The following is an 18,644-nucleotide window of genomic DNA, read 5'->3' as shown; positions in this document are numbered from 1 at the left end:
TAAAGTGAATAAAAGGGCTACTCTAAGGCACCAAGCCTTAGTAATGCTCGGCTTTGGTTTTCACCAAAGCCTAATCAAAACTAAGAGCCTAGTGGTGGATATGCACAAATGAGTCGAAATTTGTAGGGGGTTTTGAATTGTGAATTAACTAAATTAAACGCAACCGAAAAATAAACTAAACAACTAATTAACGAACTAGAAAATTAAATTTGGGTTTTCAAATTAATGGGAACATGGGAGTGTCGGGTGATTCACACTAACCCCTTGCAAATATCGAAGCCAATTTCACAAATGCATGCATTTCCTATATGTGTCGAGTCCCGTATTTAGTACCGGTTAAGGCTACTAAACCAATTATCCTTTCGGTGTATTGATTATACCGGTTAAGGCCACAATCAACTCTCTAATTTGGGCATTACGCCGGTTAAGGCCGCAATATCCAAAATTAGAGGCCTAGAGAGCAAGATAATAGAGACCCAAGCAAGCTTAGCTACAATTAAGCTGGCTAATGGTCACCACACTTAAATCCTAGATGCCACAAGACTAATAAGTTGTCAATTTATCAATCTATTCATCGTAATTGCCCACAACATAATTCCAAAGGTTGACAAAGCCTAGAAACATGCTTCTAAGGACCAATAAATTCAGATTTAAAGCATACACAATGGAAATTGCATTTATTAAAATTAAAGCATCAATATTTATACAAGATGAGTTAGGAGTTCACAACCCTAACTCCCAAAATTGAACTACTCACTATCCATAGTTAAATACATCATCAATAGCAAATAAAATTATGGAACAGATAATAAGGAAGAGAGGGGAGAATTAGCTTGGTCACTTCTAGCTATGAGCTAGTATGAACCAAACAATTTCTTCACCCAACTACCCAAAATAGAGGTGTGGTACTCTTGATGATGATTCCCTTAAAGCCTTGAGTGAGTCTTTCAAAATTCCCAAAATAAAACTAAAGAAACTAAAGAAAATGAAAAGGGAGGAGGAGAGGATAGGAGAAGAGAATGAGAAAAGAGAGCAGCCCAAAGGGGCTGCCTCTGTTTTTGGTTTTCTGGTGCGGCTGTTCTAGGGTGTGTGTCTCTGGAGGAAGAGATAGGGATTAATATATATATATATATGGCTTGCTGTTCGTGCAGGAAGAGTGAAGGATGGAATGGGCTGCCACGTGGCAGCATGCTAGTGGCCAAAGAGAAAACAATGAGGTGATGGTGGGTGAGCAGCACGTGCAGTGCGTTTTGGAAGTTAAAGAGAGAAAGAAATGTTGTTCCTCCTTGAATGATTAAACCCCAATGTTTAATTGTATTGATGCCATGTGTCAAAAGGATAATTAAGCAATGGGTGATTAACCCATCCTTCCTTGCACATGGGCACGTTTTGTTTTGTGCTTAATTAACCAATTAAGCATAATTGCATTAATCAATTAACAAATTACATATAAGTTATTGATAAAAGATGATTTAACAAATACATCATCTAAAGATTAAATTAAACATATAAGAACTAAATCTTACAAATAAGGACAATGTGCTCTCCACTTGCCACATGTCATGAGTTAATTTACCTTTTTATCCTTATCTACTTCTTTTGACTTCTAATCCCTTTATAAGGTTAAATATTACAAATAAGGACAATCTGCTCTCCACTTGCCACATGTCATGAATTAATTTACTTTTTTACCTTTAACTACTTTTTTTGACTTTTTTTTTTTTACTTCTAATTCCTTTTATATTACTTTTTTTTATTTTTTAGAATAATCACTTTATATTACTTTTTTTTTATGTTACTTTTTTTCGTAACTTAGCTTTATCGATATTTTAAACTCTCCAAAATATCTTCAAAACTAGTTTTAGATACGAATATTTACCACATATATCAAAACTTCCATCAAACTTTCTAAATTTTAATTTAAGCAAAATATCCATTGAAATTTCCACAATTTTGAGGTACCAAAATTTTCTAAACTTCGTCTCACTAGTACATTTCCCAACACAAATCCCCTCTTCCGGTAATGCATTCGTCATCGCGTAATCCTGCTACTACATTTGTACTCGTGTTCTGCTACTGCACTCGTCATCGCCTAATCCTGCTACTGCACTTGTCATCACCTAATCCTGCTACTGCACTCATACTCGTCCAGTTCTGCTACTGCACTTGTCATTGCCTAATCTTGCTACTGCACTCGCTGCACTTGTACTCGTATTCTGCTACTGCACTCGTCATCGCCTAATCCTGCTACTGCACTTGTCATCACCTAATCTTGCTACTGCACTCATACTCGTCCAGTTCTGCTACTGCACTTGTCATTGCCTAATCTTGCTACTGCACTCGCTGCACTTGTACTCGTGTTCTGCTACTGCACTCGTCATCGTCTAATCCTGCTACTGCATCGTCAAATCCTGCTACTGCACTTGTCATCACCTAATCCTGCTACTGCACTCATACTCGTCCAGTTCTGCTACTGCACTTGTATTCGTGTTCTGCTACTGCACTTGTACTCGTGTTCTGCTACTGCACTTGTCATCGCCTATTCCTGCTACTGTACTCGTCCAATCCTGCTACTGTACTCGTCCAATCCTGCTACTGCACTCATACTCGTCCAGTTCTGCTACTGCACTTATACTCGCGTCGTCCAGTTCTACTACTGCACTTGTACTCATGTAATTTCACAAAAAAATAAGTCTTGGGCACATCTCATTGACAATATATTATTATTACTTTGAAACAATTGCCCCATTCAATTTATAATTACTTATCATTTATCACTATTCTTTTTAATAATGTATCAACCTAAAGTATTGCTAAAGCAATCACAAATTGGATCATTTCAGATTCTTCATACAAAAGATATTCACATGCCACACTCCACTACTTCACCTAATAACTAAGAAAATAACAACATCATAGGTTCTACAAATCCAAGTCCTATTCTTTGATCTATATCCTGCACTCAAAATTTGAATCCCAAACTTGATCCCAACATATTAACACAACAATTATTGCACATTTCACTACCAATCTCACTAATAATCATCGAAACAACATAGCACAGAGGCAGAAATGACAGAAATGAACCGAAAAAATGAATTACCTGAAGGCAATAGCAATGTCGTTGCCGAATTTCTCAAGCGCCTTGTCATGATCTCAAGAAGAGAAGCACTCTCAAGCTCCTTAGCCAATTGCTCATAGTCCTCTGCCTCCACTTTCTCAACATCCTCTGCAAAATTCAACCCAATTTCAATGTCAGTCAAGCCCACAAAAAAAAAAAATCAAAAAATCAAAATTCACAGCAAAATCTGCAATCTTTACCAGGCGCAACAATCGTTCCTCTTCGGCTGAGCATTCACAGCCTTCGCCGAGCTCCACCTCTGCGAAAACGTCACCGCCTAGTTCGGCACACGAAATGAACCTAGCGGAGCTGCAAAATTCCACAGAAAAATTCATACTTATATTTACAAGGAGCTTGAAATTCTTGAAAGACTTGCAATCAGCTCCAAGCTCTCGTCGGTGACGACCATCCTCTTGAGCCTGATCTCCTCGAGCCAAGGATAAGCACCGGCCATGGCGGCGATCCAGGGATACACGTAGCCACCCCAGCCCTCCGACACCAGATTGAAGTCGGCGAAGTGCGGCTTCCCTTTGAGCGTGATGAATCTAACGTCTGGGAACCGACTGATCAAAATCCTAGGGCACGCAGCTTAGCAGTTCCCGACGAATATCCTCCTCCTGCACCACCGCTCGATGTCGTACCACGACTTGCACACCAGCAAGATCGAGTTCCGATCGCCGTCCGATTGCAGAAACGAGAACACGTGCTGCAGCCACGGTTCCGTCCATTTTGCAAAGGCGAGTCTGGTCGGGGATTCGGTGGGACTGACTTGGATTAGGATCGAACGGGTAAAACGGCGGAGAGCAAACAGAGAGATTTTGGTCAGTGGCATACGCGTAAATATTTCATCAAACTAAGCATTTTGGTCATTTTCTATTAAAATTGGGAGACAGACTTGCATCATTTGTCTTTTGGGCCTGGGCTCATGTTCTTATTTGTATAAATATTTTTGAAAGTGAGTTTTTTGTGTTTACATCTTTGGTCATGTGCTACTATGTAATTTTCTAATAATCAATTAACTTAATTGCTCAATTAAGATTTCCACAATTTCGTCCTTTTGCTAAAAACTCCAAATTGATCCATTTCGCGTCATTTTCTCATAATTTCCGTAATTCCGCTTATTTTCTGCAAAATAAATAAAAATAGATTAATTACATATTAATTGACATGGAGATTTTCTTATTTATAGTGTTTTAGATATAATTACACGCATATAAATGCGTATAATCAGGCGTGAGCATTACAAGCACTTTTGTGTGTTTCACGGCCCTATCTAGGCCTTGCTTGGTGCAAGGCCGTCTTTGTGATTTTGTGTGATGCAAAGTCATGCTTGAATGAGGCTCGGTGCCTTGTTTAGCATTTATTTTGTTTTGGATTAAATACTGTTTAGTCCTTGAGCTTTTGACCAAAAAACACTTCAGTCTCTGGCCTTTTAATTTCACACGTTTAGTCCTTGTACTTCAAAATTTCGGACCAATAGGTCCTTTCCGTTAGTCTCCGTTTAAAAACTCCGTTTATAGCTGACGTGGCAATCCCTTTCTTGCTAAAATGTCTATTCTACCCTCGTTTCATTTTTTATTTATTATTTATTTATTTTGTTTTTATTTATTTTCTGTTTATCTCTTCTTCTTCCCCATCTCTCTCCTCCTTCTGCTTATCCCTCCTCTCTCCTTCTGTTTATCTCCCTCCTCTCAAATGATCATCCCCAAACTCTATTTATTGTTGCTTCTTTGATTTCGCCGCCATGAGGTTGCCTCCGCCTCCGCCTCCGCCCCTACACTACTCGTTCTCTGACTTCGCCATTTGCTACTTGTTCTCCGATCCCCTAGCCCGACTCATCCGCCTCCATAAGGCCGCCTATGAAAGTAGCCGAAACATCCCCTTCAACTTGGAGCCCTCACCGGCCCAAACAAACACCAATTTTAATATATCCTCATCCCTATGAATCTACACAATCACAATTTCATAATCTCAATTTTAAAATCAGTTTAGAACAGAAAAATAAGCACCACGGCCACGGTGGTTTGAGGATCTCATCCACGGCCAACAAATACTCCGTGGACTCATTCGGCGACTCTTCGCAAGGTACGACACTCCTCATCCCATCGTGATTAGCCTCCCACAGGAAAATCACCTTCTCCTCCTCATCGAATCAGTCGTCCTCCACCTTTGATTCGTCGTTGATCATATTGGTCAAATTCGACAGCCGGTTATCAAAGTTGGAGAAGATCAACAACATATCCTCCCCCACCTCCTTCTGCGTGTTGCCCAGGCTCTTCATTATATGTTGCGCCGCCGTGAGCACCCGATCCTTTTCTTCTCCATAGCACGCAGAGGCCGCTATGCTCGTCATCGCCGTCATCATGAAAGGCTCTGATAAGGTTTGGGAGAGAGAAAATAGAGATCAGACAAGTAGGGAAGCTTGGGTTTGGAGATACGGGTGTGAGGCGGAGCGAGGGTTTCGATCTGGGCATAGAGGACAACAAGTTAGAGGAGGAAGAAGAGGGCACAACATTGAGTCGGTGAAGGAGGAGAGAAAGAGGACGAAGAAGAAAAGATAAACAGAGAAATATATATATATATATATATAAATAAAAAATGAAATGAGGGTATAATAGACATTTTAGCAGGAAAGGGATTGCCACGTCAACTATTAACGAAGTTTTTAAACGGAGACTAATGGAAAGGACCTATTGGTCCGAAATTTTGAAGTACAAGGACTGAACGTGTGAAATTAGAAGGTCAGGGACTGAAGTGTTTTTTGGTCAAAAGCTCAAGGACTAAACAGTATTTAATCATTTTATTTTTATTAGTTTGTGCAAGTGATTTTCGGTGACTTAGAACCATAGGATTCTTAGCTAGCTCGTAACCCCCGAGGTACGATAAACCGGGACGTAAATACTTCCCATCTTTGATGACCGTATTGATTGTTACGCGATAGGCGAACGAAAAATGAATCAAATCAGGTTGATTTCTAAGCCGGGGTTACAAGCGTAATTTTCCTTTCCATCTTGGGTTCATGTCAGCAGTTAATGTCCAATTTGGACAAAGCATGAGAAAATTGAACATGGAAGACTAAAATTGAAAAGCTTGGAGATAAAAATTTAAAATTGGGTGAATGAGAGTAAAAAACTCTTAGTGGAGTAAGTGGGAGTATATTGGCCTAAATTTAGGTATTGGGTCAATATCCTTAAAAATAAAGTAGTAAAGTAATGACATAATTGATTTCATATCTAATTTACAAAAGAAACATGTGTGTATGTAATGGCGTATTTTGGTTTTAGATGAATATATGTATATATATTGGCACCTGGCTTCGAGTTTGATTAAAAAATAATAAAAAATATGTGTGTATGTATCATCTTAACAATACCATTGAAAGTGAGCTTAATTAGCTAGAAGGATTAAGGTTTCTAGAGCTGTAGTGATAGAAAAAAAAAATATTAGATGAGAGTAGAGGCAGAGGCAGAGGAGGATAGGGGGAAAATACCTATCAACAAAATGGATGAGTGTCATCTATTAAGAGCTGTTGCTTCTTCTTCTTCTGTTTTTAGTGAAGAGCTTCTTCATTTTTTGAGTGAGAAAGAATCCATCAAAATCTCTTGGAAAGTGGTTGGATTGTTTTTTAGTTTTGATATGTATAAAAAACACTATAAATCCTCCAAAATCCATCATTTAATAAAATCCTTAAAAATCCATATATTTTTGAATATCTGTAGATTTGAATAGATAATTTTAAATCTTAATTGAATACATTAAGATTTTGAAGGATTGTTTAAAATCTCAATTGAATACCCATTGACTTTCAAAATACAAAAAAATCTTGTAAACTTTTAAATGAATACACCCCCTGAGAGTAAAAGGGGTGAAATAATGTCACTCCCAAACTTTAGGGGGTAAACTGAAATTAATCAAAAAGCTAAGCATACCTCTATATAGTATGTGGTCAACGGCGACGGCGAGACCTTGGAAGTTTCTTGCCAAGAGTATTTAATTTTTTTTTTTAATTATTGAAAAAAAAAAAAAAAAAAACTTGCCAGGCGTACTATTTAATTGGTCTCGGGAAAGTTGAAATTTTCAATGGCTTTTGTCCTAATCCACTTCCGTTTCAGTCAATGTTTTAAGGGATAATGATAAAAAAAAGGTCATTTTGAAGTGTCTTATTATAATTTAAACACCACAAATGTTCCGATGATAATTTAGGTCACATGTTCATGATCTACCACTGTATTTCAAATTAATTACAAAACTGCCACCGTCAGTTTTCTTTGGGAGTTTGTGGCCTGTAAAGTAAAATGGCACTATTGTTCATCTTCTCCATATTATTTCGGGATTTCAAACGTAAAAAAATCACTCAAACCTACTCCGAAATAGAGAATTCTTAATCCTCTTCATCTCCGGCGGCCACATTCTGAGACACATACATTCTCCGACGACTGTTTTGCTCAACGGTGAAGCAGCGCTGACTCTGCAAAAGTACTTCACAGAAAAAGCCCCAAATTTTAGGGATTTGAAGAATTGCAGAACTCGAATTGTCTACCTCGACCGGGTAATCTTTCAGCCTCGATTCTAAGAAACTTCTCTTACTTAATTTCGAGTCATTGAGATAGTGTTTAGTTTTGGAATTATAAGTCGAATATGATTTATAATTATTTCTGCATTTGATTCTGAAACAAAACAATTCGATTCCAAGTTTTGGTTTGGTTTGAGTGAAGATTTAAAGCTTTTTTGAGTGGAGATGATGAATGACTGTCTTTAAATTTTTAGTTTGATGTTGTAACATAGCCAGTGATATAGGCTACTGAGTGGGTATCATTTGATTTTGGAGTGGCTCTGTTTCCATTTTGGTGTGATTTGATACAGAGAAATGGATAGTAACATAACCATTTATGTGGAGATAATGACTGTGTGTTATGCTGTTTAGGCTTTAGGCTTTACTTGAATGGAAATTCTTCTTTTAACTGATCATGTATGGGCTCCTGTCAGTGATCATGTAACTGGCCATGTAACTTACATGTATGTAACTGATCAAGTAACTGGCCATGTAACTGGCCATGTAACTTACATGTATGTAACTGATCATGTAACTGGCCATGTAACTTACATGTATGTAACTGATCATGTAACTGGCCAAGTAACTGATTATGTAACTGGCCAAGTAACTGATTATGTAACTTACAACATATGTAACTGGCCAAGTAACTGATTATGTAACTGACGTTGAAATTGACATGAGATGTAACTGACCATGTAACTAACCATGTAATTGATCATGTAACTTACAATATATGTATCTGGCCAAGTAACTGATTATGTAACTGCAAACTCAATGCTAACCTTCTTATTTTTTCAACAGAATTTAAACATCAGAAATGACAAGAACAAAAAGAAAAGAAAGGGAACCAAGTGATGATGAAGAAGACTACCAAGAGGTGGAATTAGAAGATGAAGAAGACGATCAAACGATACACAGAAAGAAGAATTCAAAGAAGAGCTTGAAGAAATAAAAAAAAAGGAGACAGGAAGAAACAGAAGAAGAAGAAGAAGAAGAAAAAGAAGAACCATCGCCGAAGAAGATTCCCAAGAAGAGATTGAAATAATAAATAAAAAAAGACAGGAAGAAACAGAAGAAGAAGAAGTAGAACAATCACCAAAGAAGGGTTCTTCAAAAGTTATTAGCAAAAAACAGAAAGTAAAGAAGGTAAAAGATTCTGAAGAGCAAGCAGAAGTAGAAGAAAAACCTGAAGCAGCACCAAAGAGAAAAAAAATGTGAAACCAGGACATGTGCAGTACAGGTGCACATTAATAAGTTTCTTGAACACAATTAAAGATAACAAGAAGAATCTTAGTGCAAGAAGATTAGATTTGCTCAGGCAGTCACCATTTGGAAATATTGTCGATGCATTCCATGGTGGCTACATAGAGGAGAAGTCAGCCAAGAAATCTGATGATTTCATTACACTCCTCCTGCAGGCCTACGACCATGAAAATGACCTCTTCTTCTTTGGAAAGAAGAAATTCAGGATCTCGACAAGAGATATTTCAAAGATCCTAGGAATGCCAGAAAAAGGTGAGTTGGTCCCAAAGACTTTTGAGGGTGCATATCAGTCCGACTTTGTCCAGCAGATTTTTTTCAAACACGGCCAGAATTAACAAGAGAGCCGTGGAGAAAGCTCTGGAAGATGCGCTCAAAGAGAATCCAACAACAGAGGAAGGGATTGAGAAGAAGGACAAAAATGTGGCAAGATTAATCTTGCTGGACTTCATCAAGTTTCTGTTCCCAAATGCAGGAGGAACAATTTCATGGGACTACTTAAAAGCCTGCGAAAACTTGGATAAGATTGGATCTTATGACTGGGCAAGGGAAGTTGGAAGCTTCTTAAAAAAGTCTATAAAGACTTTGAAAAAGAAAAAGGAGTCAAGCAACCCATATAGTAATACAGGGGGCTGCGTTCTGATAATACTGGTAAGTTACTGTCAAACTGAAATGTAACTGGTCAAGTCACTGATCAAGTCAAACTGCATGTCATTCGTCAAGTCTCTATGACTAATTTTTTATTTTTTTTTTGTGCAAGCAGTATTGGTTCTGTCAAAAGACTGGAAAAATCAAGCCAATATTTGGAAGGGAGAACGAAGATCATGGGATGAGAAAATGGGACATCCAGAAGCTGATACAGAATTGGACAAATTTTAACAGCTTGAAAAAAATAGAGGTATTTTCTTCTTTGTCAAAGTAGTTGTCACTGGACACATGACTGTCCAATTAACTATCTTGGTTAAAAGTCACTGATTAAGTCACTGTCACACTGCATGTCAATGGCCAAGTCACACTTCATGTCACTGGCCTTCGTAACTGATCAAGTAACTGGCCATGTAACTTACATGTATGTAACTAATCATGTAACTGGCCATGTAACTTACATGTATGTAACTGATCATGTAACTGGCCAAGTAACTGATTATGTAACTGGCCAAGTAACTGATTATGTAACTAATTATGTAACTTACAACATATGTAACTGGCCAAGTAACTGATTATGTAACTGAAGTTGAAATTGACATAAGCTGTAACTGACCATGTAACTAACCATGTAACTGATCATGTAACTTACAATATATGTATCTGGCCAAGTAACTGATTATGTAACTGCAAACTCAATGCTAACTCAGTATTTGTCAAAGTAGTTGCCACTGGACATGTGACTGGCCAAGTAACTGATTATGTAACTAATTATGTAACTTACAACATATGTAACTGGCCAAGTAACTGATTATGTAACTGAAGTTGAAATTGACATGAGCTGTAACTGACCATGTAACTAACCATGTAACTGATCATGTAACTTACAATATATGTATCTGGCCAAGTAACTGATTATGTAACTGCAAACTCAATGCTAACTCAGTATTTGTCAAAGTAGTTGCCACTGGACATGTGACTGGCCAAGTAACTATCTTGGTTAAAAGTCACTGATTAAGTCACTGTCACACTGCATGTCAATGGCCAAGTCACACTTCATGTCACTGGCCTTCGTAACTGTTGTACACATGTCATTGCTCATGTCACATAGCATGTCACTGACATAGTGAATATGTTTCTTTCATAAAATCTTTGAAAACCTGAAGGAGGATAGAGAGGAATCAGAATCCGAGGAAGAGGAGAATAGATCAGATGAAGCAAAGACAGTTCCTGAAGGAGAGGAAAAAGGAGCTGATGATCAGAATTGTGAAAACGAAGAAGATAACCTAGAAGTTGAGGTGGCTGAACAGGGAACAGCTTCAGAAAAAAAACAAGTGGGAGAAAGAGCTTCAGAAAAAGGAGGAGGAGATAAGATATATGACTGTGGAGAAAGATACTTTGAAGAAAAAACTGAACGAAAAGGAACATGAACTAAGGAAAATCACGGAGGACATGGTGAATCTGGAGGAAAGAAATGCTACACTTGTGACCGAGAATTTCTGCCTTGCATCATCGGTGAAGGAGTTAGAGATAAAATTGAAGGAATTGGAGCAAATGTTGAGCCCAAAGATTCGCACCTCAACAGCAGCTCAGCAGCACAGCTCCCCACCTCCTAACTCAACAGAAGAAAAAAATGAATCAAATGGAGCTGCATCTAAGGCTGCTGAAAACACAAAAAAGAAAGATCAATCGATTGTTGAGGAAGGTTAGTCCCATGGGATCTGCACAGTCGAAGAATCTGCAGAAGCAGCATCTCAATCTCCACCTCACTGCACAGTGGCAGAAGAAACTAAATCGACACCTCCATCACACAAGGAGTCACAGTTCCAGAGCCCCACAGTCCACATGCTCACAGTGGCGGATATGGAACAAGCTGACAAGTGTCAGATAGTGAAAAGTCCTATAGTTGAAGAAGCATTTCAACTTCGTACGTTGAGCATAGAGAAAGAGAAGAAGACACCAGAGCAGAGCAAAAAGGGAGAGTTAACAATGCACCTCACAGAGCAACATTCTGGTGAAACGGTATCATCAATGGGTCTCTACTCTTACGTTGTGAGATTAAAGAATAGGAGAAGAACACAGAAAAAGGACAACATTTACTGGTGGGGAGATGTGAAAGCAAAACGACAGAAGAAAGCAAAGGAGATTGAAGAGAGATTGAAAGATGCTGAAAAGAAAGAAAAAGAAAAGGAGATGAAGGCCTCATTGCCAGATGCTGAACATAAAAAGGTAGAACAGATGGTAGCACAACAGAAGTTGGACGATTTACCAGAGGATGTTCTGGAAGCAATAAGAGAGATGGACACTGCAGAAAATGCACAAATCAATAAAGAGCCAGAAGAGAAACAGCTACCTCCTGAGGTCGTAGACTGGGAGGAGAGCAAAGTATACAATTTTATGGACCATGACACCAAAAGGAGAGTCCAGAAATACTGGCAAAATGCACCATCAGGGTAATACTTTAATTAAGTTAAAATTCTATTTTAAACTTATTGTAACTGGCCAAGTAACTGTTTATGTAACTATTAAAGTAACTAGCCAAGACGAAAATTCTATTTTAAACTTATTGTCACTGGCCAAGTAACTGTTTATGTAACTATCAAAGTAACTGGCCAGGCCATCGTTCATGTATATGGCGAAGTCACTGGCCATGTGAAGTCACTGGCCATGTGAAGTCACTGGCCAAGTCACTATCCATGTAACTGACAAAGTAACTGGCCAAGTAAAGTCGTTGGCTAAGTCACTGTCCATGTAAATGCGGAAGTCGCTGGCCATGTGAAGTCACTGGCCAAGTCACTGTCCATGTAACTGACAAAGTAACTAGCCAAGTAAAGTCGCTGGCCAAGTCACTGTCCATGCAAATGCGGAAGTCACTGGCCAATGAGTTGGGCAAGTGAAGTCACTGGCCAAGTCATTGGCCATGTAATTGTTAAATAACCGACATCACAAACTATGTTACTTACACTTCATTCTTTGCAGAGTATACTTCTGGGATGGAAGACGGTATGGAGCACAGATTTCAAGACAGGATTCAAAAGACATGATGATGGATGAACCGATAGCAAGCAATTGCATCGAATGTTATGGAATTCTCTTGACTGATCAGTTGTTGGAGAAAGAATCACAAGGCTTGGATGTCCCAACTTTTATGAATCTCTTATGCTGGGTAAGTAGTGGAACGATTATCAATCTAAAATCAAAGCAAATAATTCTTAATTGATAATAACTTGTCTTCCTTTTTCCTTACAAATAGCATTCTGTAGAAAATTTGACGGTGTATTATGTACATCTGTACCTCTGCGAACCACTGTTCCAAAATCTGGCAAGATCCAACTATATATTCTTCCCAATCTCACATGAATCAGGATTTCATCATACACTGCTCATTTTTGACAAGGAATTAAAGAAATGGTTCCACTGTGATTCAAGAAGACCAAAAAAATCATCAACTGGAAAATGCTTTCAAAATGTCCAAAAAATGGTATGGAACACTTTCGTCATACTAATTTCATATATTTAATTTAAGCAGAAAGCATATTATTGATTATGTTGCGATGTTGGAAATGCAGGTTGAAATGGTAGAGCTTTGGATGACAGCAGTCAAAGAACAAGCAGATGACATGCTAGGACAAGGTTGCAGGATGAAATTTTATGAAAAGAATAGTTCAGAAGAACAACTGAAAATGATGGAAGTTCCATTGACTGAAACAGAGAGAGAAAGCATAAAGTGGATCAAGGATAACTATAAATGAAAAATGGGAGTGACAGAACTCAAAGACAACCCTCAGCAAGGAGAAGATTCGTAAGTACACAGCTCTTTAAAAATGTCAATATAATCATTATAAAGTTCAAAATCATTTACTTCAATTTTTATATGATGAACATATTGGATTGCGGACTTTTTGTAATGTACACAATGGAGAAAATTTCGCAAAAAGGGACAGTTCCAAAGAAGCTCACAAAGGATATATTTTGAATTTTAGAGCTCATATGGTAAAGTCATTTGCAGAAAGTAGGCACAGCTAGAACTCAAAACATAATGAAGTGTAGAAATTTGTTTAAGGAATAGGATAGGTTATATAGTTTTTTCGAATTGATTCATCATATATATCCATTCATTTGTTCAATCAGAATTTCCATTTTTTAATATTTTCTTGCAGATATTGCTTCAGTATATAAAAGTTTGTTTGATATGATCTTCTAAAACTAATTCATGTACTTAGGTATCTTTTGAAGTAAGTAAATGGCTAAGTTACAGAGAAACTGAATGTCACTGGAAATGGCGACCTGAATGTCATTGTACGTCTCAAGTAACTGGCAAAGTCACTGACAACGTAACTGCCAAAGTAACTAGCCAAGACAGTAAACTAGTCAATCAATAAGTCTACAGATCTTATAGCAAGACACTGAACAAGTCACCAGCCATGATTTGGCAAAATAATTGTAAAAGGTAATGTCATGAGCCAATACATAAAGCAAGTAACTGTAAAAAAATTCATGTCCTTATGTACCCTATAAAGTAACTAGCCAAGTCACTGGCAAAGTAACTGACAAAGTCACTCACTAGCAAAAGACAAGACATTACCAAACTGATCTTTTTATTTAATTGCAGCGTGCCGCTGCACCGCGACTGCAACGTTCCGCTGCACAACAACAAACTGTAAAAAAATTCATATCCTTACATGCATTATAAAGTAACTGGCCAAGTAACTTAAAAAATAATGTCATGAGCCAATAAATAGAACAAGTAACTGTAAAAATTGAAGTCACTGCTTATGTCACTGTCTATGTTTGAAATTACCTATCCAACCCTTCAACTACAAGAAAACTGCCACTAGCAGTTATCTAACCCGAGGGTGACTATTTCTCTTGGTTCATTTTACAATATCTTTTCACAATTTCAAAATTCAGAGAAACTGCTCACAGATTTTCTCTTCGGCTAAAACAGCGGACAACGACTGATTTCCTCCACCGTCAACGGTGGGTAAGCAAGAGTGATTCACCGACTAAGCCCCAAATTCTACGGTTCTACAAATTTACCGAAAATATTTGAAAATCTGTGCTCGTCAGACAGCCGCCGGTAACTTCCTCCTACTTCTTTCATATAATTTCGATATGAATAGCTTGCGTTTTGTTTGAATTAGAAAAGATATTTCAATTACATGTGGAGTCTCATCAGAAAATGAATTTGCATGCGAGATTTGTTTGACTTACATGTGGAATCTGATGAGAAAATGGTGAGACTTATTTGACTTACATGTGGAATCTAATGAGAAAATGATGATTTCTGTTTGAATTACATGTGGGATTTGATGAGAAAATGAATTTTCATGTTAGTTTTGTTTGAATTACATGTGATGCCAGAAAATTTCAGCATTTTGTCATTGTTCAATGTCTTTGTCACTGCCCATGTCGCTGCACTGGTCACTGGCTATGATCATGTAACTGTTCATGTCACTGTTTATGTCACTATCATAAACATGTGCATAAATATGTCACTGGTTATGTAACTATCAAAATAACTATTGAATTCTAATTTTCTTAACTGTTTACAGGATTTTTTTTAAAAAAGTTCGAGGAATGGGCCAACTAAAAAGAAAACAAAGTGAGGAATCCGGAAAAGAACAATCTGAAGAACAAAGTCCAGAAGAAACAATTGGGGAAAAGTTAAAACTGATAAAATGGAAGAAAGTAAATGAGAGAAAAAAGAGAAAGCAGAAAACTGAAGATGAAGAAGAATCAACTGAAGATGAGGAAGAAACAACTGAAGTTGAAGAAGAATCTAATGAAGAACAAGTCCGGGGTAAGAAGACGAAGAAGGATAAAAAGAAGAAAACTGGAAACCAGAAAAGAAAAAAACTGGAAGGAACTGAAGGTGAAGAAGAATCTAATGAAGAACAAGTCCGCAGTAAGAAGAAGAATAAGGATAAAAAGGAGAAAACTAAAAAGGAGAAAAGAAGAAACATGGAAGAAACTGAAGATGAAGAAGAAGAATCTGATGGAGAAGAAGTTCGTGCCAAGAAGAAGAAGAAAATGGATAAAAGGAAGACAAAAAAAGAGAGTACAAAGAAGAAGGAAGAAACTGACGAGGAAGAAGATACAAAGGATGATGAAGAGGAAAAAGTCCCAGGGAAAAGGAAAAGATATGTAAAAGAGGGTTATGTGCAGTATCGCTGCACAATGCTTGTTTTTCCGAAAACAATTGTAGAAAACAAAAATAACCTGACTGAAGGGACTTTAGAGCTGCTGCAGAAAACTCCCTTTGCAACGCTGATAGATGCATTCCATGGAGGTTCAATTAAAGAAAAGGATGCAAAGAAATCAGATGATTTAATCACACTTCTGCTACAAGTATACGACAGCGACACAGACCTTTTTGTGTTTGGAAACAGGAAATTCAGAATGTCAACAAGTGATATATCTATGATTTTAGGAGTGCCGGGACCCAGGTTATCAGTACCAAAGACCAAAGAAGGGGCATACGGATCTGAGTTCGTGACTAAATACTTGGCAAAAAGCAGAGGATCAACAAGGTGGCTGCAGAGGAAGCTTTGAAGAAGGCATTGGCAGAAGCTCCAGAAACAGGGGAAGAAAAAACGAAACGGGACAGAAATGTTGCCGTATTAGTACTCTTGAACCTTTTCATCTAACTCTTGTTCCCAAACTCTGGAGGAACAATATCTTGGGACTATATAAGAGTTTGTGAAGAGGTGGAAAGTCTGGGAAAATATAGCTGGGCAAAGGAAGTTGGCGACTTCCTTAAAAAATCAATTAAACGAAAGGGAAAAGAATCCCAAAACATGGCAGGTTGCGTGATATTGGTGATGGTAAATTCCCGTAGCTTGTTAAAAATTTGTTTATGCATCATTTTGCTGTCCCATAATTAACTACGTATGCTGTTGTAAGTACAAACACTAGATCAGTGTCATGTCATTGGTCAGGTCACTGGACAGGTAACTTGTCAGGTCACTGTTAATATTACTGTCAAGTTTATGTCACTGACAATGTCACTGTTTATGTATTTGCATATGTCATTGGGTATGTTTGTGATATTCATATTGCTAAGCAGCTGTTTGAAAAATAACTAACTAGTTTTCTATTTTTATTTTTTATTTTCCAAACAGTACTGGTTTTACCACAAGATGGGAGTAGTGCCGCCAATCTCTGGAAGAGAAACCGAAAAACACGGAATAAGAAAGTGGCAATTAAAGACCCTGATAGAAAAAAAAAATGGATTTCAACACCATGGGGAAGTTGAAGGTATGTTAATTCGATGTAGATAAACTAGGTCACTGGTCTTGTCACTAGTCTTGTTAATGTTGTAGGGTTCCAACTGGTCAGGTCACTGAGCAAGTCATTGACTATGTCACTGCTCGTGTTATTGTTATATTTTCATGTCACAGTGCATGTAACTTCCCATGTCTATGATTGTGTTGTTGTTTTATTTCTGTCACTGCTTATGTCACTGACAACTTTTGTAATTTTGTTTCAGAAAATCTTTGATAAAGTTAAAGAAGATGCAGAGGAAGAAGATTCTGAGTCTAATACAGACACAGAAAGTAAAGAAAAAAAGAATGATAGGCAAGAAGAAAATGTTGAAAATAGAACCAGTTGAAACATGGTGAAGGAGACTGCATGGAATGATAAACAGAAGAAAGAATTAGAGACAAATCTTCAGAAAAAGGAAAAAGAGCTAAGAGATGTGGAAATAGAGAAAAAGGGCTTGGAAGAAAAAATAAGGAAATTGGAGAAAGAACTGGAAACAAGAGAAAAGAAAGCTAACAACATTAACAATGAGAAGATGGAGACAGAGATAGGGAAGACCAATGAAGAGAAGAATGAATTACAGAGAAAGCTCGAGGGAAAGGAAGAAGAGCTAAGTGCTTTGAAAAAAGAAGTTGAGGAGAAAGAAAAGGAAATTGGCAGAATAAACGAAGAGAAGGAGGATATGTTATTGGAAAATGAGGTGTTGAAAATTGAGAAAGCCTCACTGATTAAAAGAGTGAAGCAATTGGAGGGCATAGTAATGGCACTAACTGAGAAGTATGAGTCGCCAATAGCACATCCAGGTGATGACAACGACTCAACTCCTCCTCCCTCACCACCTAGTTTCCTTCCACCAAAATCAAAGGCCCCTCAGGACAAGCCAACTGACAGCAAGCACTCCAAAAACACAAAATCTCAAAGTGGAATTCAGGGAACTCAATCACAACCTGCCAACTCCACAGCAAGCGCATCTGCGGAACCTCACTCTACCGACCGAGGACATCAGTCACCACTTGAATGCCTTGCCCAAGTAGCTGCACAAGTTCATCACCAACCTCTCCTGATGTTAAATTGAGAATGAAGAAAGATGCTTGCACACCGAATACTGCTTGGGTTAATGCATTGTTTGTGTTTCCACCTCCGAGTGCGTTACAAACTCCACCTCCAAGAAAAATCCGTTTGGAAGATATGCAAGCAGAGCCACACAAGTATCAGATCATTATATCACCAGAAGTTCAGCCTGTTTTTGACATTGAACCAATCAATTGCTTTCCTCATACGGAACAGATGACAAGAGCTGAGTTCACCATGCCAATTTTAGATGACATATCAGGGAAGGACTCAGAATCTATTGGCCTCTATTGTTATGTGGTTAGGATGAAGAGAAACGAGAGAGTACAAAAAAAACATCATATTTTTTGGTGGGACGAAGTGAAAGAGCAAAGGCAGAGGGCGAAAATGACCAGAATCACAGCACTGAAAAAGAAAAAAGGACAGACAGCTGAACAGTAGCCAGAGGAGGAAGTGATACATGATTTGACGATTCATGTGGATGACGAGGAACAAACAGAAAAAAGCAAAATTGAAGTGATAGATTGGCAAAAGCTACAACTGTACAACCTACTTGACATCCCAAATAAAAGCAAATTAGAGAAGTACTGGAATAAGGTAAAACAAAGGTAATATTTCATGTTACAGCCCACCACCTAGTGACTTCAATTGCCATGTAGCTGGCCTAGTCACTGGCCAAGTCACTGTCCAGATCATTTTCAATTGCCATGTAGCTGGCCTAGTTAC

General features: G+C 37.9%; 1 protein-coding gene across 1 annotated transcript in view; it reads left to right on the top strand.

The window, feature by feature from the left end:
- Positions 1-18,644, top strand: part of LOC112171708 (putative receptor-like protein kinase At4g00960) — a 47,678-nt gene that overhangs the window by 15,718 nt on the left and 13,316 nt on the right. Inside the window, 1 exon segment of the mRNA XM_040508617.1 lies at positions 5,350-5,384. Within this exon segment, the coding sequence (XP_040364551.1) occupies positions 5,350-5,384 (35 nt within the window).

Source organism: Rosa chinensis, chromosome 6, assembly GCF_002994745.2.
Source record: "Rosa chinensis cultivar Old Blush chromosome 6, RchiOBHm-V2, whole genome shotgun sequence".
Lineage (NCBI taxonomy): Eukaryota > Viridiplantae > Streptophyta > Magnoliopsida > Rosales > Rosaceae > Rosa > Rosa chinensis.
This window is presented reverse-complemented; position numbering and strand designations above follow the sequence as displayed.